This window comes from Hyperoodon ampullatus (assembly GCF_949752795.1).
Source record: "Hyperoodon ampullatus genome assembly, chromosome: 19".
NCBI lineage: Eukaryota > Metazoa > Chordata > Mammalia > Artiodactyla > Ziphiidae > Hyperoodon > Hyperoodon ampullatus.
Window position 1 is genome coordinate 37395467 of NC_136932.1, and position 23859 is coordinate 37419325.

At 43.9% G+C, this 23859-nt stretch overlaps 1 protein-coding gene across 1 annotated transcript in view; it reads right to left on the bottom strand.

Moving 5' to 3' along the window:
• The window catches only part of CFAP52 (cilia and flagella associated protein 52), a gene marked incomplete at both ends in the record, with an annotated part of 37999 nt that overhangs the window by 9981 nt on the left and 4159 nt on the right, over positions 1-23859 (bottom strand). The window contains 9 exons of the mRNA XM_079726413.1: positions 309-454; positions 3486-3634; positions 8140-8310; positions 10773-10873; positions 12886-13002; positions 14051-14150; positions 17096-17224; positions 20373-20509; positions 20896-21095. Coding sequence (XP_079582539.1) covers positions 309-454; positions 3486-3634; positions 8140-8310; positions 10773-10873; positions 12886-13002; positions 14051-14150; positions 17096-17224; positions 20373-20509; positions 20896-21095 — 1250 coding nt within the window. The remainder of the gene's footprint in view (positions 1-308; positions 455-3485; positions 3635-8139; positions 8311-10772; positions 10874-12885; positions 13003-14050; positions 14151-17095; positions 17225-20372; positions 20510-20895; positions 21096-23859) is intronic.

Genomic DNA, 23859 nt, shown 5'->3' on the forward strand with positions numbered 1-23859 from the left:
TTTGAAGGGGAAAAAAAAAGTATTCTAAAACTCTGGCAAAACACCAACTTGGATTCCTAGCTCAATTCCCTGTAGAATGATTTCATGTCTGTATCCTAAACGTCCTTTCTGGGAACAAAAATATTGATATGTGTATTTATATTATTAGAGCCTTAATTTATGATGTATTTCAGAGTTTCATCAAAAATCTTAATTTGGTCCTGCCTGATTCCTAGTACAGGTGGAAAACTCAAATTAGTGGCCTGCTATGAGGCAGTTGCTCTAAACCAAGGGTTATTTTAAAAAGATTCTGCCTTCGAGAATAATACCTCTCCTTCCCCACCGCCGCTGATGACCCTTTTACAGTCACGGGTGGTGGCGATGGCTGTCACTCCAATCCTGTGGGCGTTGTTAATGACATACATCAGTCGGCCTGTCTCTGGGGCGAAGGCTCGGATCTTACCGTCGTCCCACGCTGGCACGAAAGGGAAACAAAGGCAGGCAGGATGAGTATCCTCATGGTCTCTGCAGACTGCGGCTCTCTTAAATCATAAGTGAGAGACAGGGCTAGGGGCAGTGGTGGTGATGGAGGCAAGAGGCCGATCTCCCACCAGCTGCCAGGAATCGTAGCCCCCTTTTCCCTGATTCCCCAAACTGGCCACACCTCCTGAGGGAAATGAGTGGCTTGCCTTAGTTGAACCTGCCTCCAGGTGAGCCCCATCCCAGGAGAGAGAAGCGGGAGGCCAGCTCCCACCTCTCCCATGAGCCGCAAAACTCGCACATTCAAGCAGCTGGTTGATCATGCCTCTGGGATGCAAATAAATGTTGGCTTCCCACCCCTCGCCCCCGCTTTAAACCTGATGCTTCTCCTCCCACTCCCATCATCTTCCCCGTCTCAATAAAAGTCGCCACCACCCGTCCAGCTGCTCAAGCCAAGAACTTCAGAGCCATCCTTGATTCCTCTCCATGCCATCCACCCAGCCCAACCCAACCTCCCATCCATCACAAGTCCCATCAGCATTACAATTTGAATACAGTAAATCTGGCCACATCTCAACCCTTCGCCTGGGACCACCTTTGTCCAAGCCACCAGCATCTCTCTCCTGGATTATGATAACAGCTTTCTCCCTAGCCTGAGACTCTTGCCCTCCTGCAATCAATTATTTTATGCAGGGGCCAGGGTGAACTTCTTAAAATCATGTCACCTCCTTGATCAAGAACTTTCAAAAAGCTTTTCTAGGTCTTCCCTGGTGGCGCAGTGGTTGAGAGTCCGCCTGCCGATGCAGGGGACATGGGTTCATGCCCCGGTCTGGGAAGATCCCACATGCTGCGGAGCGGCTGAGCCCGTGAGCCATGGCCGCTGAGCCTGCGCGTCCGGAGCCTGTGCTCTGCAACAGGAAAGGCCACAACAGTAAGAGGCCCGCGTATCGCAAAAAAAAAAAGTTTTTCCCACTGCACTTACAATGAAAACCAGCTCCTTAATTCTCTACAGTAACTAGTCTCTGCTGCCTACCTACTCCTTCAATTTCCTCTACTACCACTCTCCCTCAGCCCTGACCCCAACCTTACCCTCTAAGCTTCAGACACACTGGTCCTCTTTCTATCCCTCAAACACACCAAGTGATTTCCCACCTCAGGGCCTTTGCACTTGCTGTTCCCTCTTCCTGCTATGCTCTTCACCTGGCTGTCTGCTCCTCATCACCTTCAGCATCAGCTCTGGACCTCAGCAATTTTAAATATGATGCTCAAGGTGGATCCCATTTCAGCCAAGACTCGAGGCAGTGAGGTGGTGAGGGAGTGAGTCATGGGGTTCTCTGGGGAAAGAACATTCCAGGCAGACTGAACAGCTATAGCAAAGGCCCTCTGTGTAGCACAGGAAGAGCAAAGAAGCACGTATGGCTCGAGGGGCTGGGCAGTAAGAGACAAAAGTCAGAGGTAAGAAGGTGGGGCTGCGGGGAGAGAGAAGTCAGGGGGGACCTTGTAGGCAATTGCAGGGACTTTGTCTTTTTTTTTAATTTTTTAATTTTTGGCTGTGTTGGGTCTTCGTCTCTGAGCCAGGGCTTTCTCTAGTTGTGGCAAGCGGGGGCCACTCTTCATCGCGGCACGCGGGCCTCTCATTGTCGCGGCCTCTCTTGTTGCGGAGCACAGGCTCCAGACGTGCAGGCTCAGTAGCTGTGGCTCACGGCCCTAGTTGCTCCGCGGCATGTGGGATCTTCCCAGACCGGGGCTCGAACCCGTGTCCCCTGCATTGGCAGGCAGATCCTCAACCACTGCGCCACCAGGGAAGCCCTGTCTTTTATTTTTAAAAAGGAAGAGACCATTGAGCCCTAGAAATGGCACGATCTGACTTAACACTTTAAAGAGTTTTCTGGCACCTGTGTTGAGAGCAGATGGGGGGAGAAGAGTAATGGGCAAGAGCAGAAGCAGGGAGTCCCGGTAGGAAGATACCAGAATAATCTAGGAGAGAGAAGGTGGTGGCTGAGACGAGGGTGGAGATTATGAGATGGATGGGATCTTGGATATACTCTGACGGGGGAGCCATTGGGGGGAAATGGGGGTGGGGCATTAGCGGAAAAGAGCAGGTGATGGGGATTCCAAGGTTCTTGACCCCAGGGTTTGTTAGTTCTAAGTGTAATGCAAGCCAGGAGCTTCCGGTGACTGCTCTGTGGAAAAGACACGCCCCAGGGGAGAATCCAACACGAGGAGACACAGCCAAGAAAAGAGGGGATGAGATGGGTTTTATTTTATTTTATTTATTTATTATTTTTTTTTTTTTGGCTGTGTCACAGCATGTGGGATCTTAGTTCCCCAGCCAGGGATCAAACCCGTGCCCCCTGCAGTGGAAGCGCAGGGTCCTAACCACTGGACCACCAGGGAAGTCTCCAGATATCACTGTTTAAATAGCTGCCCCTAAAGACCCACTTGACTTTTCATTCATGTGAACCAGTGAATTCACTTTTGACCACTGGGGAAATCTGTATATGGATTGAACATAAATAATATTAAGAAATTAGGATTTTATAGGAAAATATTTTTAGAGATGCATACTGAAGTATTTAGAGGTAGAATATCATGGTGTCTCTAATTTATGTTAAAATATTTTGGCATCACATAATCAACTGAATTAAAAATAAATTCCCTTGGAGCTATAACTTAGTTTAAGTAGTTTTTAATCTCTTGAACAACAAAAAAGGTTCTCACTCAAGTGCCCTGGACTCGCTAAGGCCTCAAATCCACTTTGTAAATGAGTCACTGAATTTCCTTGCTAGAGAGAAAGCAACATGCTCTATGCAGCAGTGTGGGGGAAGAGAGATTGCTGCTTGGTAATTCCTAGCTCAGAAGGAATCCCAGCTGGACAGGAATTCCAAAGAGAGGCTAGATGAGAAGCAAGTGGACAGTGGGAGGCTGTTCCAGGTCATCCCCATGTCGAGCCTGGTAGGATAAGAATGACGAGAACCAAAGCCACAGCCAGAGCCCGAAGCCAAACCCTGGCACGCCAACCTTACCGGAAATGATGCTCTTGCCGTCCCTCATGAAATCGATGCCATGGCAGGTCATGTTGGGCACAGTGATCCGCAGCAGCTCCCTGTTGGACAGCGTGTGCCACACCCGGATGTCCTTCTTGGCACAGGTGGCAAAGAGCTCAGCGGTGCCACTGCAAAGAAGCCACCAAGAGGATAAGGGATGCAGCCATACGAGATGCACAGTGTTTCTCAGGTGCCGGTTTGACACTAAAATGGCCTTCACGAGGAGGTAGGGAAAGATGCCTATAGACACCTATTATCTCAAGCTTGATGGCCTTACAGATTTTTTGTGTAAAATGGCATGTGATACCCTCAAACCATCTGTGGACAATCTTTCATAGTCTTGGGACTTCCCTGGCAGTCCAGCAGTTAGGACTCTGCAATTCCATTGCAGGGGGCACGGGTTCAACCCCTGGTCGGGGAACTAAGATCCTGCAAACCACACGGTGCGGCCAAAAAAAAAAAAATCTTTCATAGTCTTTTTTCTTACGAAGGGTTGGGACAAAGTTGCTCAAAAGGAAAATGCCAATTTAAAAGTCTTTCAGTGTCCTGTTGATCACAAGTAACACATGAGAAGAAATACATCTGTGGAATATTTATATTAAAAGAGACCAAACAAACCTTTTCCTGTAAAGGAGACAATCTTGTTAAAATTTCAAAGAAGAAAACGACAAGGGTTCTAGAATTCATGTTTGCAGACAACCCGAAATACTCTTTGCTTAGTTATGAGAAAATATGAGATTATGAACAAGGAAGAAAAACCCATAGTAATTGGTCTGTTGGGTTTTTTTTTCCCCAATGGACAACTCATAAATATAATGAAAAATGTCCAAAAAATTACAGATTATTCCAATTTGAGAAAAAGGAGTCATACCAGGGTACAATAAAGACCATCTGCTTTATAAGTATGCATTTCTAGGGACTTCCCTGGTGGTCCAGTGGTTAAGACTCCCCGCTTCCACTGCAGGGGGCACGGTTCCATCCCTGGTTGGGGGAACTAAATTCCCACATGCCACAGGGCGTGTCCAGAAAAATAAAGTATGCATTTCTAGCTACAGTCCTTGTGGAGACTGGGCTTTTAGATTTAAATACTTCTCAAGAAATTCCTACCTATCAGCATAATCACATCCATAAAAAGAGAGTCCCTCTCTCTTAGGTTAAGATCTACTCACTTTGGAATGAGTGGAAAAATAAGTGGATCTTTTCCACATATTTAGCTTTGGGGCTCAGAGGTAGAATTATGATGCTGGACTACTACCTAGAAACAGCAAGTTCTGGGACCCTCCTGGTGGTCCAGAGGTTAAGACTCCACGCTCCCAATGCAGGGGGCCCGGCTGGGTTCGATCCTTGGTCAGGGAACTTGATCCTGCATGCATGCCACAACTAAGACCCGGTGCAGCCAAATAAAATAAATAAATAAAATTAAAAAAAAAAAGAAACAGCAAGTGCTGGAACAGGAAAGCAGGAGCTCCTTGCTCCAGGCAATTCTGATTAACAGAGATCAAATCAAGCCAACGTTAGAGTGGTAATATTTATTGAAATAAGAAATGTTTTATGTCAGACACTGCCTTCAGTGAATGAGCTCCTCCTTGGGGGAACATGAGCTCTTTTTTTTTTTTTAATTCATTTATTTATTTTTGGCTGTGTTGGGTCTTCATTGCTGCTCGTGGGCTTTCTCTAGTTGTGGTGAGCGGGGGCTACTCTTCGTTGCGGTGCACGGGCTTCTCATTGCTGTGGCTTCTCTTGTTGCGGAACATGGGCTCTAGGCGTGCGGGCTCAGTAGTTGTGCACGTGGGCTCTAGAGTGCAGGCTCGGTAGTTGTGGCGCACAGGCTTAGTTGCTCTGTAGCATGTGGGATCTTTCCAGACCAGGGCTCAAACCCGTGTCCCCTGCATTGGCAGGAGGATTCTTAACCACTGCACCACCAGGGAAGTCCCAACATGAGCTCTTAAAGAAGCATATGGACTCCTATGAAAATCAAGTATCACGGAATGAATCTACCTAGAGAACTTTCCAAATTCTCCCTCCCCGAGATGGACAGTCCACTTCCTCAGGAATTAAGCCTAGTCCAAAAACGTCCTGAGTTTAAGATCTGAGAGGTTAAGGCCCAAATTGATTGGATCAAGATGGTACACTAAGTATGTGTGCTCCTTCCCACCCAGCTAAAATCCCACTCCTGGGGAGTTCCCTGGCGGTCCAGTGGTTAGGACTCAGAGCTTTCACTGCCGTTGCCCAGGTTCAATCCCTGGTCGAGGAACTAAGATCCCACAAGCTGCACGGCACAGTCAAAAAAATAAAATAAAATAAAATCCTACTCCTGGGCATATATCCAGAAACATATGCTTGTAATGTTGGAGCAGTGAAGTGGTCACACAAACTTCCCACAGATAACATTTATAAAAGCCAGATAAAATGAACAACAGTAAGAACCAAAAATCCTGAAGACAGGGCTTCCCTGGTGGCGCAGTGGTTAAGAATCTGCCTGCCAATGCAGGGGACGCGGGCCCGAGCCCTGGTCCGGGAAGATCCCACATTAGGCGGAGCAACTAAGCTCGTGAGCCACAACTACAGAGCCTGCGCTCTAGAGCCCACGAGCCACCACTACTGAAACCCGCGAAGCTAGAGCCTATGCTCCGCAACAACAGAAACCACCGCAAGAGAAGCCCGTGCACCGCAACGTAGAGTAGCTCTCCGCAACTAGAGAAAGCCTGCATGCAGCAACGAAGACCCAATGTGGCCATAAATCCATAAATAAATAAATAAATAAATAAATAAATAAATAAATAAATGTATTTATTAAAAAAGAAAAAAGAGGGCTTCCCTGGTGGCGCAGAGGTTGAGAGTCCGCCTGCCGATGCAGGGGACGCGGGTTCGTGCCCCAGTCTGGGAGGATCCCACGTGCCGCGGAGCGGCTGGGCCCGTGAGCTATGGCCGCTGAGCCTGCGCGTCCGGAGCCTGTGCTCCGCAACGGGAAAGGCCACAACAGTGAGAGGCCCACATACCACAAAAAAAAAAAAAAAAAAAAAAAAAAAAAAAAAAAAGAAAAAAGAAATGCAGGGACTTCCCTGGTGGTCCAGTGGTTGAGACCCTGCGCTTCCACCGCAGAGGGTGTAGGTTCGATTCCTGGCTGGGGAACTAAGATCTTACACGCCGTGTGGTGCAACAAAAAATTAATTAATTAATTAATATTTAAAAAAAACTGCCCAAATTACTGTGTGCCAGCTGAATTCTACATGGAGGGGGAAACCTCAAAAGGAAGAAAAAGCAGGCAGAGACCAGAGAGGATACTATTTTTCTTTTTAAAAATTCTATTGTTTTTTTTTTTTTCTTTTTTTAATTTTAAGATTCTGTTTTTGAGGACAGAGCTCATGGGATCAATTTGAGAGTTTTTTACCTTTTTAAGAGAGTTTTTTACCTTTTTACTTTTAGCTGAGCACAGTACATTCACCAACTGTGCTCAGTTGGGTGGCTGAAAGCTGAACCTTATAGGCTTAAAGTGACTGCTAGTATGTTTCTTTGGGGGATAAAAAATGTTCTAAAATTAGTTTATGGTGATGGTTGCACAACCTTGTAAATATGCCCCTAGAAAAACCATTGAATTGTACACTCTAATGGGTGAACTTTATGATATGTAAATTAAATTTCAGTAGAGCTGTTAAAAAAAAAAAGAAAGAAGTATCAAAACCTAAATAAAGACTACATAAGAAATTGAAAAGGTATTTAAAAACTTACCCTTACAAAAGGCACCAGGACCAAATAATTTTACAGATTGATTTTACCAAGCTCCTTAGAAAAAGAGAGGAAACGTGATACAGAAAGGAAATGACCAATTTTCAAATAAAGATTCACCTAATGGGAGGCACCAGCTATTTTCACTATTAGAAATATTTGGAAGAACCTAATCACAAAGACTCATGGAACCAAAACTACATTTTGTGATCTTAAGGATCAAGGTTTCAAAGAGAGCCTTGCTACCTACAGAACAATGACTTTGAGTTTTGTAAATTCAAGTGAAACACTGAGGAAGTTCAGAGCAAAAACTGTGACCAACCTCATGGAACAAATCTCACCAAAGACAAAAGAGGTTTCAAATTCAAATAATGGCAAACTATGACTGTAGCTCTTTTTGATATTAAAACTGCTGATGGCTATTTGTTTCACTGGGTTTGTGAGGGATTTATCAAGATATACAGCAACGAGATCCAGAAGAACTCAATCTTATGACCACTGCTATCGAGCATGCCAAATCTGGAAGACCCAAGAGGTGCAAACAAATGACTTGAAAGATGTTTGAAAAAAGGCACTACTAAGCTTTTCTCCAGACAGCAGTGGGAAAACATAGAAACGTTTTGCCAGTCTGTTCACCATTTCCATGATGGATTTATTAGAAAAGCCAACATTCTAAAGAGGCCCAAATTTGAATTATGAAACAAATGTAGCTGCTTGGTAAAGGCAATAGAAAGCCTATTAAAATAATTCGCTACAATAGAAAAATTTCAGGAGAAAAAATAATTTATTATGACTTATCATGATCAATTATGTTAGTTGGTATTGAAAGTATATTAATAAAATTACATTTGCTTGCACACAGCACCAAATCTCCACGTTCTTATCATTTTTACTGTCTTCTACTTACAATGGAAAGACAATGTCCTCAACAGCTTCAAAGTGACAAGTTGTAATGAGAGTCTCTTTGAAATCTGTGAAGTTGACACGATAAATGTGTGACTCTTCTGTTCCTACAAAAAACTGGTGTCCTTCCCCTCGAAGTGTGATAGAAGTGATGCCACCTTGTAACTGGATTTTCCTTTAAGGAGAAGCAAAAGGAGAAGCAGATTTCCTCAATCGATGAGTATTTATTAACTGTCCGAAGCATTACAGAGGACACATATCAGACGTGTGACCTGGGACATGCCTTTGAGGAGGTGGCATAGTTGGAAAGGCAGGGGTTACAATATTAAGTGCCCATGGTCAGCAAAGGGAGAGGCCCACATGGCTGACTATAGTCAGAGGACATTGTCTGTGAAATGTGGTCTGAAATGCATCACTTAACACAGGTAGGATTTAGATAGAGGGAACATTCCAGGCAAGCAAATGGGCACAAATGACCATGCCAATTAATTAAACACTTTATTAATTCCATTTCTGGGAAATAATCCTAAAATCAGGGGGAAAACGCTTTATGTCAAAGAATGTTAGTATAACCTTATTTAAAAGAGTAAAAAGTTGGAAACAACCTAAGTATCCAATTGTATTGGAATGGTTAAATGATCTATGGAGCAGTGACTTCAAAAAGTATTTGTCTGGCCACTAAAACCATGTTTAAAAGGTTATGGAGTATACATATTTTACCACCATAAAAGATCCTGTAGTAATACTGAGACTATTTATGATGTTTGCATTAAGTAAAAGACCAGAATACAAAAGTTTATATATTAAAAAAGTACAATTCTTTTAAAATGTATATGAATAACACAGGCAAGAAGAAATAACAAAATGTTAATAGTGTATGTTTGCCAGAACTTTCAGGGGGTCTTTTTTCTTCTTCCACCTTTCAGATATTTCAGATCCCCCTGCTCCCCAAATGTTTACTGAGTATGAGCTTTCTTAAAAAAAGAATATATAAATGAACGAGGCCCTCGAAACCCAACCTTGCTCTGCAACTAACTTAGTTTTGACAGTGAAAATACAGTGAGGGTTTTTGTGCAGGGAATGAGCATGGGGAAATGCAATATTTTACAAAGAGTCATTTGTTGTTGGGACACAGAACAGTTAAGGGGGAAAGGACAGAACCCAAGTCATATCCCAGCTCCTTCACTAACTAGAGCTCTGTGACTCTTGGATAAGTTAGAAAACTCTGGGCCTCAGTTTACTCAACCACAGAATAATTCCTCCTTTACAGGGTTGCAGTTGGAGATAACGGAGGTAACCCTACATGAGCCCATACAGGGCAGCTGAGAAACACTGGCCCTTGGCATCTGGGCTGCAAAGAATACGTGGTGCTAGGGTTCCCAGGGCTGTAGGGGCAAGGCCAGGACCTCTGACCCCCAGCTGTCTGTACAAGCATCCGAGTTCCCTTTCTAGCCTCCATGACCTCTCCTGGGAGCTGCTTCCTCAATTTACATACCCAAGGAGAAGGAAATCACAGTATCCAATTTGAGCCTTGCTGGCACACAGGGTTATTCTGGAGACATTTATAGCACCGACCTTGTAATAATTACTTTGAGTCTAATTATCTTCATCACAATGGGACCATTTGTGTATTAAAAACAAGGGGTTAAAAAATGAAAGGGTTAATTTCCTATACTCGCTTCATGGGTCCAGAGTCTACCCAACACTGCTCTGAAGTTGCCTCCCCCTTTTTTTATTCCCCTTCATACAAACACAAAACTGGTCCCAATATATTCTCCATAAGACCTACACTGAGCACTGAATTTAAAGTTGCAACCTGTCCCATCTGCTTCAAAACCTAACCCCCCTCCTCCACAAGCTACTCATTTATCCCCATGGTACTCATCACTCTCTAATACCATGTACTTTACTTGTTTATTATTTATTGTCGTCTCCCTCCTGCTGGAATGTAAACTCCATGAGGGTAGGGATGGTTTTTTTCCTTCTTTTTTCTTTGCTTTATTCATTGATTTCCCAAGCACCTAAAATAGTGTCTGGTACATAGCAAGCGCTCAATACAGATTCATCTGCATGAAAACAGGTGATGCTCGTTTCTCCAATGTATATCCATATACATAGAGCTCAGAGGCCATGTGGAGCATGTCTAGGGGTATCTGGCTTCTGTTGAAGCTAAGTTCAAGTGCTGCCTCTGCTCCTCTGGGAAGTGTCTTTCCATCCCAACAAGATCACTCCCTTCTCTGATCTTCTCTGCAACATTCATTATATATTTTACTTTATCTGGACCATGAGATTGTGTTTATATATCATCTTGTATTATAGTGACTTTTTCCCCAAACCAGACTGTAAGTTCTGGGAGGGCAAAGACACAACTTACTTTTTCTTTATTTATTTTCTTTCTTTCTTTCTTTTTTTTAACATCTTTATTGGAGTATAATTGCTTTACAATGGCATGTTAGTTTCTGCTTTATAACAAAGTGAATCAGCTATACATATACGTATATCCTCATATCTCCTCCCTCTAAGATGAGATTCTTTAACCAAATATCACTTTGCCAATATCACTTAGTTCCCAGCTTTAAGCAAACCTCCCTCTAGAAGGTCTCTCCCCATCCAAACCCTCTGGAGTCTGGAACTTACTTGATGGGTTTGTAGCTGGGGCTTTTACAGAAGACCAGCAATCCGGCTCCAGAGCCCACCAATAAACCCCCCATCTTCAGGCATGTGATAGCTGACACTCCCTAGAGGGAGAAAGAGCATTAAGAAAAAGGCCAAACGGTTTCATCATTAAGAATCTATGCGTGACCTGACACAATGGGCATGGCCAGGACCATGCTGATGCTGCCCTGGATGAAGCTAAGGAAGGTATTGCCTGTGATGTACCCACAGGCTGGCTAAGACGCCTCGGTGCCAACAACAAGCTCGTGTGCCAGGAAGTAGCCCTCCTGGTCCTGCAAGGAGCAAACATGCTGCACCAAGCTTCTTGCCTTTAAAACCACCTGTGCATTCTGAATATATTAAAAATTAACACTTTATATCCACCCAAATGCAGTTAGCACAGAGACATAAGCACGGCCACAGCAACATCAGTTCCTCAGTTGCCACTGCTTTCACCAGAACTTAATCCTTAGAATGCAAAGAGACTGTATTTGAAATCCAAAGAAAGCACAGGAGACTCCTTATTGTTTGGTGACTATATTTTCTGAACTAAAGCATTCAGTTTGTAATCTTACCAGTAATAGGAAACATATTTAAAGTCAAATCCATCTTCAAAGTTTGGGGATGTATGATGGTCATTTTATATCGCCCTCTATGAAGTTCTAATCTGAAAATGTGCATGACCAATATCTTCCTTTTTACAATTTTTTTTTTTTTTTTTTTTGGCCAAGCCACGCAGCATGCAGGATCTTAGTTCCCCGACCAGGGATCGAACCCATGCCCCCTGCAGTGGAAGCGTGGAGTCCTAACCACTGGACCGTCAGGGAAGTCCCCCAACATATTATTTTAAAACACTCAATAATAATATAGCTAGTGACTTGAGAGGTTTGTGTCTTAATGAAGTTTGGATATTATAAAACAAATATTATGTCCCTTCAAGTTACTTTAAATTGAATTTTGCCTGTTCTGGCTCAAAAGGCATTCCATGACGCTTGAGAAGGGAAACCAAGGCTCAGGAATATGAAGGCATGAACCAGAATTGCATGCTGCCCTCTCCTGCATCCCACCCCTAGCTCCAAAAGTGCTGGAGCAGGACCATGGGATGAATGCCTGGCCCATGAGGAGGCAACCCTGAATGCTAAATATTTTTAGCATTTGTTCAGGGACTTAGGGAAGCAAGGGATAGAGTTTCACAGAGCTTCGAAGTTACATATGTGTAATTTCTAAATAAACTTTTTGGAGACTATAGATGATATTGTTCAAGTGCACAGGTTCTGGAGCCAGTCTGCCTGGCTTCCAATAGCAGTTCTACTACTTGCTAGCCATGAGATCTTTTATTGTTGTTTTTTTTTTTTTTTTTGCGGTACTTGGGCCTCTCACTGTTGTGGCCTCTCCCGTTGCTGAGCACAGGCTCCGGACGCGCAGGCTCAGCGGCCATGGCTCACGGGCCCAGCTGCTCCGCGGCATGTGGGATCTTCCTGGACCGGGGCACGAACCCGTGTCCCCTGCATCGGCAGGTGGACTCTCAACCACTGCACCACCAGGGAAGCCCGTAGGCTTTTTATTTTAGTTTAAATATCAAAATCTCTCACTGGACTTTTAACCTGAATTGCTAGGAATTCTGCAAATATAAACAATGAACAATTTCTATGTCTTGCTCATGACTTAAAATGTCAGCTGAGGCTAAAATCTAAGATCTGGTTATTCGATTAGAAAATAAAATGATATACAGTCTTGTAAATGAAAGAGCACATGTCTCTTACACATGGCAACTAGGCTGCCCAAATGCTGGAACCAATGTGGTTACAAACCACAAAGCCACAGGCCCTGAGCTTTGAAGATAAGGGAAAAAAAGGTGTGATTCTGATCCCTAACTGAGGACACGTAGGAATGCCTCTGCCCTGAATATAAACCAGGGAGGAGGGCTTGAGCGAACTAATCAACTTAACCTTGCAAATTTAGGTGTGGCCTTGGGTCCATCACAGACTTGTCATTTTTTCTCCACAGACACTTAACAGAAGTCTGTGCTCACAGTGGCAGGAAGAAATCACTAGAAAATGTCAGGGCAGAGCAGACTTTGATGGTCTCTACTCACCAGACTGAATCTGTCCTTGGCAGGCCCAGTGTCTGCCAGCAGCTTGGTCCTAGGGCTCATCTTTAGAATATCTCCAGTGGTGGTGCCGAGGTAGAAAAAGCTATCATCATTGGCCATCTGGGGATCAGAGGGAAAACGAAATCTGAAGAGCTGGTTTTCCCCAGTGATGTGCAAAAGCCCCTGATCAGGGAGGGGATGAGCTTTCTCTGAACCCCACTGTGACCTACAAAGGGCACAGGGAACTCTGCTCAATATTATGTAACAACCTAAATGGGAAAATGTATAACTGAATCACTTTGCTGTACACCTGAAACTATCACAACATTGTTAATCAACTATACTCCAATATAAAATAAAAAGTTAAAAAAAAAAAAAGACCTACAAAGGTCCTTATGGCAACTCCTGTTTCCTCAGACTCAAAGATGGGTAAGAACAGCTTCGAGGGGAGCACAATAGGGCCAAACTCAGAACTGGAGGAAACATTAGACTCCAAGCAGCCTGTGCATTTCACTGGAAGTTGACCTGTGTCTGTTGTTAGCCTGCACATCCCGAGACACCTCCAAAGGGCTCCTAGGGAGAAAGTGTGCTCCTCCAGAGAGAATGTGCATTTGCTTTATCTCCTATTTCAAAGTCTACATTCATAAAATGAGTATGCATTAAACAATAGGAACAAGTCAGTGGAGAATGGGGTTATATGCATGAATATTTGAATCCACCTTAAAAACATACGAATAATTCCTCCTTATGGAGGAAACTGCATTTCAACAAGGAGTTTCATTGTCAGAAACTTTATTTCCGGTGCAGAAATAACATAAGTGGCAAAGGGAGGTGCTGGGGGCTCTGAGTACCTCCTGGCTACGTTGCTTCCCTCCAGGTGAGGCAGGTTCCTGGGGTGTGATGGCAGTTCAGGTCCCACTGAAACAGATTTCCCCAGAGCTGCGTCTAGGCAGCCTCTCCAGCTTCTCACAGGAGCTCCCTCACCTGTGCCTCCTCAGTCAATGTCCCCCATGTTCAGACCTCACCTCCCCACCCCTAGCCCTAGGTACGTGTACCTACACACACGTACACACACATGCGTACACGCACAGACACCTATCTTGGTCAGTACTGTTAACAGGAACGCGTACTAACAGCTACGTAAAATAACACTTAGAGTAATACTCACTGAGATACTCATGACTATTCTTTTCATTTGTCCTGTTTGGCACTCGGTTGGCCAGATCTTTCTATTTGGGAGATCCAGTTCCCATACTCGAATTGTCCCACTGGAGAAAAGAAACCCACAATCAAATGGATACCCATTTAATAGACACGTCATCTCTTCTCTGTTTTCTGCAGTGCCTTGAAGGAGAAGCTGAAAGGAAGAGAACTAGGTATTTCGGGGGATTTGTTATAGCCTGGTGCTCTACCCAAGATACAGTCGTCCCTTGGTATCCACGGGGGATTGGTTCCAGGACCCGCCAGTGGACACCAAAATCCACGCATGCTCATAGCACATAGGTGGTCCTCCTCGGTATCCACGGGTTCTGCATCTGCTATTCCGCACTCGCAGATTCTACCAACTGCAGATCTAAACATGGTACGTGACCCACAGTTGGTTGAATCTGCGGATGCGTAACCCAAGGACACCGAGGGATGATTGAATTCCATTCAATGCTCACAAACACCCTGTGAAGTAGGTCTTATGATCCCCCCACTCTCCAAATGAGGAAACGCAGAGCCTACACACAGCAGAGCAAGGATTCACACCCAGCTCTCTCTCACTTTGAAGCGAATACTCTATCCACTGGTGAAAACAGAGACATACGAATAAACAAGTAAGTAAAGCAAACCAAAATTCATCAAGTTATGTTTCTTTCAAGGTATGGAGTTGTGAGGAAAAAAATTTATTTATTTTTTTTTTTTGCGGTACGCGGGCCTCTCACCGCTGCGGCCCCTCCCGTCGCGGAGCACAGGCTCTGGACGCGCAGGCTCAGCGTCCATGGCTCACGGGCCCAGCCGCTCCGCGGCACGTGGGATCTTCCCGGACCGGGGCACGACCCCGTGTCCTCTGCATCGCCAGGCGGACTCTCAACCACTGCGCCACCAGGGAAGCCCTGTGAGGAAAAATTTTAAAGGGAAGGACTACCTTATGGAGAGTAGTCTACAAGGAAGGAGAAATGAGACAGGGCAACTAAATGCCAAACAACATCAGCACCTCAGATGGGACTCGGCACATACTTGCTATTTAATCATTGTATGTTAAGTTACTCTGAATACCTGTATAAAAATATCATGGTTAACATCACAAAGACTTCAGCTAATATCTTAAGGCAGAAAAGATTAATGCTAAAATATAGTTCATCAAGTTTAGTTTTCCTTTTTTATTTTTTTAGCACCCAGAGTCACACACATATTAGTAAGTGCTCAATAGTATTGATATTTTGAATGTACTTTGCAAACTAAGAAAAAAAATCAGCTTTTCCATGGCCTCTCTGGTAGATGTCATTTGGATGCTGAAATACTGGAATTTGCAGGACATCTCATGGGGGTCAGTATAATGGAATACCTGAAATTGGGACCATCACGGAGAATCCAGTGTATATGGGTACATACCAGAAATATTATTTAAGAGTGCTAACTTTTTCTCAGTTGCCAATGTCATGAGAAATTAAAGCAGACCTATAATAAAGATGGTCCTAAAAATTTTTTGGGGGGGGTTAAATTCAGGTTTTGACTCCTGGAGAAACATTATCAGCAGACATCAGAACTGGCTGATGCCTGCTGCTCAATCACCTGTGGAAGAGCAGATAGACCCCCCCCCCATAAAAGTTTTAGGCAAATGACTCTGCAAACCTGAAGGGAGTTGAAGAGCTTCACGGCCACCAGTGACCCCCCGAAGTCAGGGTAGGACGTAGTCAGCTGCTTTAGGATCAGAGAACTGTCCTGATACGATTCTCCCCTTAGGGGCTTCCCTGGTGGCGCAGTGGTTGAGAGTCCACCTGCCGATGCAGGGGACGTGGGTTCGTGCCCAGGTCCAGGAAGATCCCACATGCCACGGAGCGGCTAGGCCTGTGAGCCATGGCCACTGAGCCTGCGCGTTCTGAGCCTGCGCTCCCCAACAGGAGGGGCCGCAGCAGTGAGAGGCCCACGTACCGCAAAAAAAAAAAAAAAAAAAAAAAAAGATTCTCTCCTTAGGGGCTGGCTTTCATGCCAGCCAGTTAGTTTCATGGCCTCTGAATAAACCCTTCCTCGTAATTAGCCACGGAACAGATGCATGCCGGATGTCACAAGGTGGGGGCAGGAAACAGCACAGATTCTTTACTCTGGATGGAAAAGTAACAAATGACATGCGCCTTTCACAGATGGGAAACCACAGGTGGGCTGAAAAGGATCGTTCCAACCAACATATGCTTCAACCCTACCTTCAGATTTCTGACCTACGAATTGGTATGTGACATGAAAGAGGATGCTTTTATATAGGTTTAACCTTCATGTCCAACTCCAAACAGGGCTCTGATAGGTGAACCTGTAAATTAAGTTCTTCTGTTAGACGGATGCAGGCCTCTGTTCAGACCTTCAGCTTGGTACCCCACCCTGCTTAGCTTCTTGATGCTGACCCTACCAGAAATGATCGCATATGGCTGATAGTCAAATGTTTGAAACTTGCTGGTGCAGTTCATTCGCAAACTCTCATTTCACGAGATCTAAATTAAGCGCAGGTGGTAAGAAACATCAACCAGTAAGTGAATCGGTGCTACTGGGCAAATAACCCTGTGAGCACTGATTGGGGGCAATGTGTTATCTGTAACAAACAGACCAGAGCCTGAAATGGGTTTAGCACATCGGCAGAACCTTTTCAGTAGGAAGCACAGAACGGTCAAATAACCATATTTAAAAAGACTTTCAGGGGCTTCCCTGGTGGCGCAGTGGTTGAGAGTCCGCCTGCCGATACAGGGGACACGGGTTTGTGCCCCAGTCCGGGAGGATCCCACATGCCGCAGACCGGCTGAGCCTGCGCCATGGCTGCTGAGCCTGCGTGTCCGGAGCCTGTGCTCTGCAACGCGAGAGGCCACAACAGTGAGAGGCCCGCGTACCGCAAAAAAAAAAAAAAAGCAAGTTCTTTTTCCAGGATAAAAGCCACGTTCACCCTAATTGGAATGACCATGTTTTCTGTGTAAGCAAATCGAGTGATTTACAAATTCTGGACACCTTGACAGCAGATGCATACTTTCCAGCAGTGACAAACATCTCATCGCAGCATTTGGAGAAGATGACCGTGGTGGCATTCCCGACGTTGGGGCCGGCAGCAGGGCTGCCACAGATGGCGTCTCTCTTGGCTATGCTCCACACCACCACACTGCCCAGAGAAAGGACAAAGAGAGTCAGGGGAAAACAGGCTTTCAAAATAAGAAACGGCTCTTTTAGCGGTTCTAGAGGGGAAAAAAAGGTTACTTACAGAGGAACAAAAGAATTACACTGCCCCCCTGCCCCCCAGACATCTCCTCAATCACACTGGGTTAGAAGATAAATGAGTGACATTTTAAAAGTTTTGAAGGAAAATGATTATGAGGCTGGAAAACCATCAGCCTATCAATCAAGTTTGGTGCTAAATCTAAAGAGATTTTCAGACAAGCAGGGCGTAAAAGTTTACCACTCATTTATCTCTTGTAAAAAAATTTCCTTGGGGAAGTACTCCAGCAAAAGAAAAAAAAATTCATTAATTAGAAGCAATAAAGGGGATGACATAGGCGTGTTTTCAAACTTGAACATGCAGCTGATTCCCTTGGAGGGCTTAGTAAAACAGAAAGTGCTAGGACCTACCCCCAGACTTTCTGATTCAGTAGGTCTGAGGTGGGGCCTGAGAGTCTGCTTTGCTAAAAAGTCTCAGGTGACACTGATGCTGGTGGTCCGGGGACCACACTTTGAGAAGTGCGGTTGTAGGTTACCTTTCCATCTTTCTGAGTACAGTCATAGTTTAGTCCTAAACTGAGTAGTGTTTGCTTAATGATATCAAAAATGTGTGTGGGGGGGTGTTACATTAAACACTGGGATCAGAGTATTAAAGAAAAAGAATGCAGATGGTACAAACCTGGCTAATGTAAAAACATGCCTACCTGTGTTCCCCAAATTTTCTACATGTGGAATGTAGAGGTGGTCTACAGGTGGTCTAAATCAAGATATAACCAAGATCGCCAGGAAGGGGGAAGGAGGAAATAGTATAAGAGCTATGAATTCTTTGTCTTAGTAGGAAGTTGATAGATACCACCTAACGTGGAAAAATTGAGAGGCATGTCACTTAAAAGTTGTAAAAAACTAGAGGAACCAATATCAAAAAAGAGTGTTAAGGGCTTCCCTGGTGGCACAGTGGTTGAGAGTCCGCCTGCCGATGTGGAGGACACGGGTTCGTGCCCCGGTCCAGGAAGATCCTACGTGCCGCAGAGCGGCTGGGCCCGTGAGCCATGGCTGCTGAGCCTGCGCATCCGGAGCCTGTGCTCCGCAACGGGAGAGGCCACAACAGTGCGAGGCCCGCGTACCGTAAAAAAAAAAAAAAAAAAAAGAATCCAAGTGCCTCTGGACAGTAGAACTCTTCATGGTGGAGGGGATACAAATTTTGAATCCTTCTGCATAGTAGGACAACACACTTGCTTTATAAACCATGAACAGGTATAGCTTTAATTTTTCAAAAACAAGTTTAAGATTTAAAAATAAATAAAAGGCACCAACATAGATAGCTGGCCAAATAAACTCCAGCATATCCATACAATTGAATAGCATACAGTTGTTGCAAAGAGTGATATGTATGTCTACATATATATACGTAGAAGATATCCTTGGTATAAAGTTAGTCAAAAGCAGGTTGTAGTACAACACTGATAGTACAATAACATTAATGCAAAAACTTCACAGATAGGTTACAAAATATTCAAAATGTATGCATATGCAAATTCTAGAGTGTCCACTCTAGCTCCCAGCATCCCTTCTGTTTCTTCCCCTCTGTGGAGACGTCAGGTGGTTTGGGTAGAATGGACCCTCCCACACGGTCAGTGTTGACCCATGACTATCCAAAAGCAGTCAACAGGACCCCATGCTCCTCACCACCGTGACTATTCAGAGATGGGCATGTTGCATTTTCCTAGTACAGCAAAATTTGTTTTTCTTTCGAGAAGAAACTTGCTTGAGAATGTTTTTCTCAACATCTCCAGTTTTCCGTAAGCAAATCTTCGATAACCTAAAATCAAGCTTAAAATTACAGAGGAGATGACAGTTTTGCAGATTAATCTTGGTTAAGGAGCCATTTTTTTCTCCCCCCAAGGCCTAGCCTTGGCAACTCTTCGGCAGGGTCTGGGGGTGGAGGTGATAATTACCAAGCTTAAAAAGCCTCTGGGGCTGGGACCCAGGCATCAGGGGTCTTATTTCCTCAGGTGATTTCAATGTGCACGCAAGATTGAGAACAACTGCCTTAAGTTGAGCTAAGAATGTTAATAGCTGATTTCTGGATGCATTTCTTACCAAAAAAAACCCAAAACAGTCAAATGGGGATAAGCCAGGGAAGTCTGATTATTTACATGGCAAGGGAATGACTGTGAAAGGAGGAAATCTCGTGACGATTTTGTTGATTTGCTATATATTAAGAGAACTGTCAATATACAACTACATACAAATGTAAATTTCCATTGTAATTAACCTGTGGATCTCAAACAAGAAAATACCTGTGAAAGTGCACCAAAGTATTAAATCCTACACAAACCTCAGGTGTTATTTTTCTTCTATAAATGATGTTCCTTTAGCATTAACACAGGAATATGTACTACATTGATTTTTATTCCTAATATAATGCTTTGAAATACTTCCCCCCCCATTTCATTTGTATGTATTCTCTCCCTACTAAACTTGACTGTGAGATCCTTGAGGGCCAAGATCATGTCTTGGTGAGGCAAGTTAAAAAATTTAAAATGCCACCTCTGGAGTCACACTGCCAGGGTTTGTCCCCCAGCTCTGCTACTTAACAGCTGGTGAGTTTAGTTCCTCATCAGTCATACAGTCCCAATAGCTCCAACCTCATGGAGTTGTCATGAGGCTTAAATGAGATAATGAAGTTAAGTTACTCAGCACACACCTGTCCCATAGTAAGTGCTCAAAAAAAAAAATTAGCTGTTGCTAGGATGAGAATGATGGTGACAAGATGATGTCATCTTTTATAGCAATGGTTGTCGATTTAGTTGCACATTAGAATCACCTGGGAAGTCTTTCTAACTCTTAAAGCCAAGGCCAAGTGATCAAAGTCTCTGAAGGTGGAGCCAACCATCAGTAATTTTCTAAAGCTCCCAGTTGATTTCAATGCACTGCCAGGTGTGAGAATCAGCATCCCATGGTATTTTCGTCATAGCCTTTTCATACCACACACGCTCTATAAATGGGCAAACAGAATGTGAGAAAGGAGAGGGTACTTAACACATCTAGAAATATGCATGGCGGAAAATAGGTAAATATGCTTAGTTCATTACCTTCCATCATCCGGGCCTCCTAGTGATACTAAGTACAAATCATTTGGTGAAAAGGCCAGAGCTTCAATTTTGCCCTTGTGAAGTGATAGCCGAGCAATCAGCTCCCTTTTCTTATAATGCCACAAAATGATATCCGCCTGGGGGCAAGAATACACTGTCAGATCATAGACAGGCTTTGAAAGAACTGGAAGAGATAGCTACCCCTCTCGGTGAGAAATAATCATTCGTCACTTTTCTAGAAATTAGAGCAGGTCTTACAAACATGACAGCAACAAGATGGAAACAGTTGTAAGCAGGGACATTTGTTTCTGAGCATTACTGGTCACAAGTTGCAAAATCGGCTATAAAGCCACCAGGTTCCTCCGCTCTCAGCCTGATAGGCTGAAAATGAGTTCCGAGAGAGGTCAAAGGAAGAGGAGGAAGGGTATAAACAGGGTAGCACAGAGCTATTCTGAAGTGGGCAGTTTTTCTTGGGAGGCACTGCTAAATCTATTCAGAATGAATGATTTTTTAGTTTATTCACCTTGAAGCCCATGAATGTGACTTGTCCGGAAGCAATGTAAACTCCGCTCTTGGAGATGGTCACACAGGAGACATTGTTGCCATGACCATGTAGGAAATTCTGTTCCTGAGTATTTAGTGCCTGAATGAGGATGGTGCAACCCAGAGGGTAGACCAGATGCTCCTGGTCGGGATGGCATTTTAGACCAGTGGGGACATGTCCTAAAAGAGAGATTAAAAACAAGAGTAAAAAATAAAAAAATAAGTCAGGGGCAGAAGTGGCTGGTGGTTTTTATTTTAATTGAGCACAAAAGAACGCTTTTGAAATAAGCCTTAGTTCAACTAAAATAAGTGTGTGTGTGTGTGTGTGTGTGTGTGGTGTGTGTGTGTGTATATCAGGGAGGGGTGATAGATAATTTTATTCCACTGACAAGAAGGTTGGTCTAATAATATATAAGCTTCTCAAACTTTAAGGTGCATAAAAGTCCCCAGGGGCCTCCGGTTAAAATGCAGATTCTGATTTTAGGTCTCGGGAGGGGCCGAGATACTGCATTTCTGACAAGCCCCCAAGTGATGCTGATGTTGCTGATGCTGGTCCAGGAACCTCACTTCAGACCTAGGTCCAGTGTTTGTAATTCTGATAAGCACAGAGCACATGAAGCAGGAGAAGCCTGTCTGGGTGAGTGCATAGCCATAGGGAGAACGTGAATTCACTGCCTTGGGCAGAAGTTTGGTAAAGATAAAAATTGGGGTTTTCGTTCTAAGTCTCTGGCAGGCTGAAGAATCCCAGGACTTCTCATAGTGAGACCCCAATCCTCCAGATATTTGCCAAGAACCATCTCAACAATTATAAATCTTTGTAATATGTTCTAATATGAAATAGACATGAGTCCTCCCTTATTACTCATCTTTGGTCAGAATTGTTTTGGTTATTCTTCATATTTATGTTACAATATACCCTTTAAAGTCAGCTTGAGTACTTGAAAAACTGATGTTTGTATTTAGGGGAGTGGCATTAAATGTATAGATTAATTTAAGGAAAAATAATTTTTATAATAATACATTATATTTCCTTTCTAAAAGCAGGGTATGTTTTTCCATGAAGTCTCCTTTTATGTTCCCTGGCGGCATTTCTAATATTTCTTCATAAAGATCTCACACATTTATTTTGTTTACTTCTTGGTAGTTTAACATCTTTTTTTTTTTTTTTTGCGGTACGTGGGCCTCTCGCTGTTGTGGCCTCTCCCGTTGCGGAGCACAGGCTCCGGACACGCAGGCTCAGCGGCCATGGCTCACGGGCCCAGCCACTCCGCGGCATGTGGGATCCTCCCAGACCGGGGCACGAACCAGTGTCCCCTGCATCGGCAGGCGGACTCTCAACCACTGCGCCACCAGGGAAGCCCTAACATCTTTTTTTTATTGCTATTTCCTTCCCCATCAAAAGAGCCACAGATATTTATTAATATAGTTTTCTGGTCCTTAATGAACTCAGCTTTTATATTTAACTCCCTCTGGAATTTAGTTTGATGCATAATGTGATTCCAGTAGCTAAACAGATTTTTTTTCTTCAAACGGCCAAATATATTAATTGAATAAATGATTTCTTTCACTTTAATTGTGATCATCGTTCCTTTTTTTATGCAGTAAGTTCTCATAATACTAAGGTTTGTGTCTGGGGGTGATCTTGTCCTTGTGAAATGTATACTTAGTTTTTCTCATTGCAGCCTCCTTATAAACAATCATATGACTGGCCATATGGTAAAAGTAAAATTAGATCCCTACTTCACACCATCCACAAACAATATATTCCAGATAGATCACGGACCTAAATGTGAAAAACAAGACTTAATGTACATACAAGTTGTAGGAAATGACTTGAACATGACGCAAAAGAGCAAATCCTAACAGAGAAGGCCAATGTGTGCATCCAGTTATGTTAAAAATCACAAACTTCCTGGGAGTTCCCTGGTGGCCTAGTGGTTAGAATTCTGGGCTTTCACTGCCGTGGCCCAGGTTCAATCCCTGGTCAGGGAACTGAGATCCCGAAAGCTGCGCGGCACAGCCAAAAAAAAAAATTAAAAATTAAAAACTAATGACAAAAGACTAAATGAAAAGAAAACCCAAACCAGGAGAAGATATTTGCAATGTCTGTAATAACAGACAGAGAATCATACCCAGCAGAATATACAAAGAACTTCCATGAAGCAATAAGAAAAACACAAACTGCCCGACAGAAAAATGAGCAAAGGCTATGAAGAGGCAATTTATGATGGAGGAAACTCAAAAGCCAGAAAACACATAGAAAGATATGCAGCTTCACAAGTAACCAGGGAAATGCAAATTATATCCAAAACGAGATACCATTTCATTTCCATCCTAATGGCTAAAATTAAGTAGGCGGACAATACCAAGCATTAGTGATGTGCAGCAAAGGGAACACTCACAGACTGCTTAATGGGAGGGTAAATTGGTAGAATTGCTTTGGAAAATGTGTCCGTATTGAGTATTGTTGAATATGTACGTATCCTAGGACCGAGATCTACTCTTCAGTATATAACCTAGAGAAATACTTGCAATTGTGCTTATGGGCCATGTACAAAGGTATTCACTGTGCCGTTGTTTATATTAGTAAAAAGCTGTAAATGAATGAAAAGCCCATCAACAGGGAAATAGATATTTAAAGCAAATTAAATCATCACCCAAGTAATGTTGGGTGAAAAAAAGCAGGTTTCAAATGTGCAATAAAACAGAAGATTGGGCCTCCCTGGTGGCGCAGTGGTTGAGAGTCTGCCTGCCGATGCAGGGGATACGGGTTCGTGCCCCGGTCTGGGAGGATCCCATATGCCGCGGAGCGGCTGGGCCCGTGAGCCATGGCTGCTGAGCCTGCGCATCCGGAGCCTGTGCTCCGCAACGGGAGAGGCCACAACAGTGAGAGGCCCGCGTACCACAAAAAAAAAACAAAAAACAAAAAACAAAAAACAGAAGA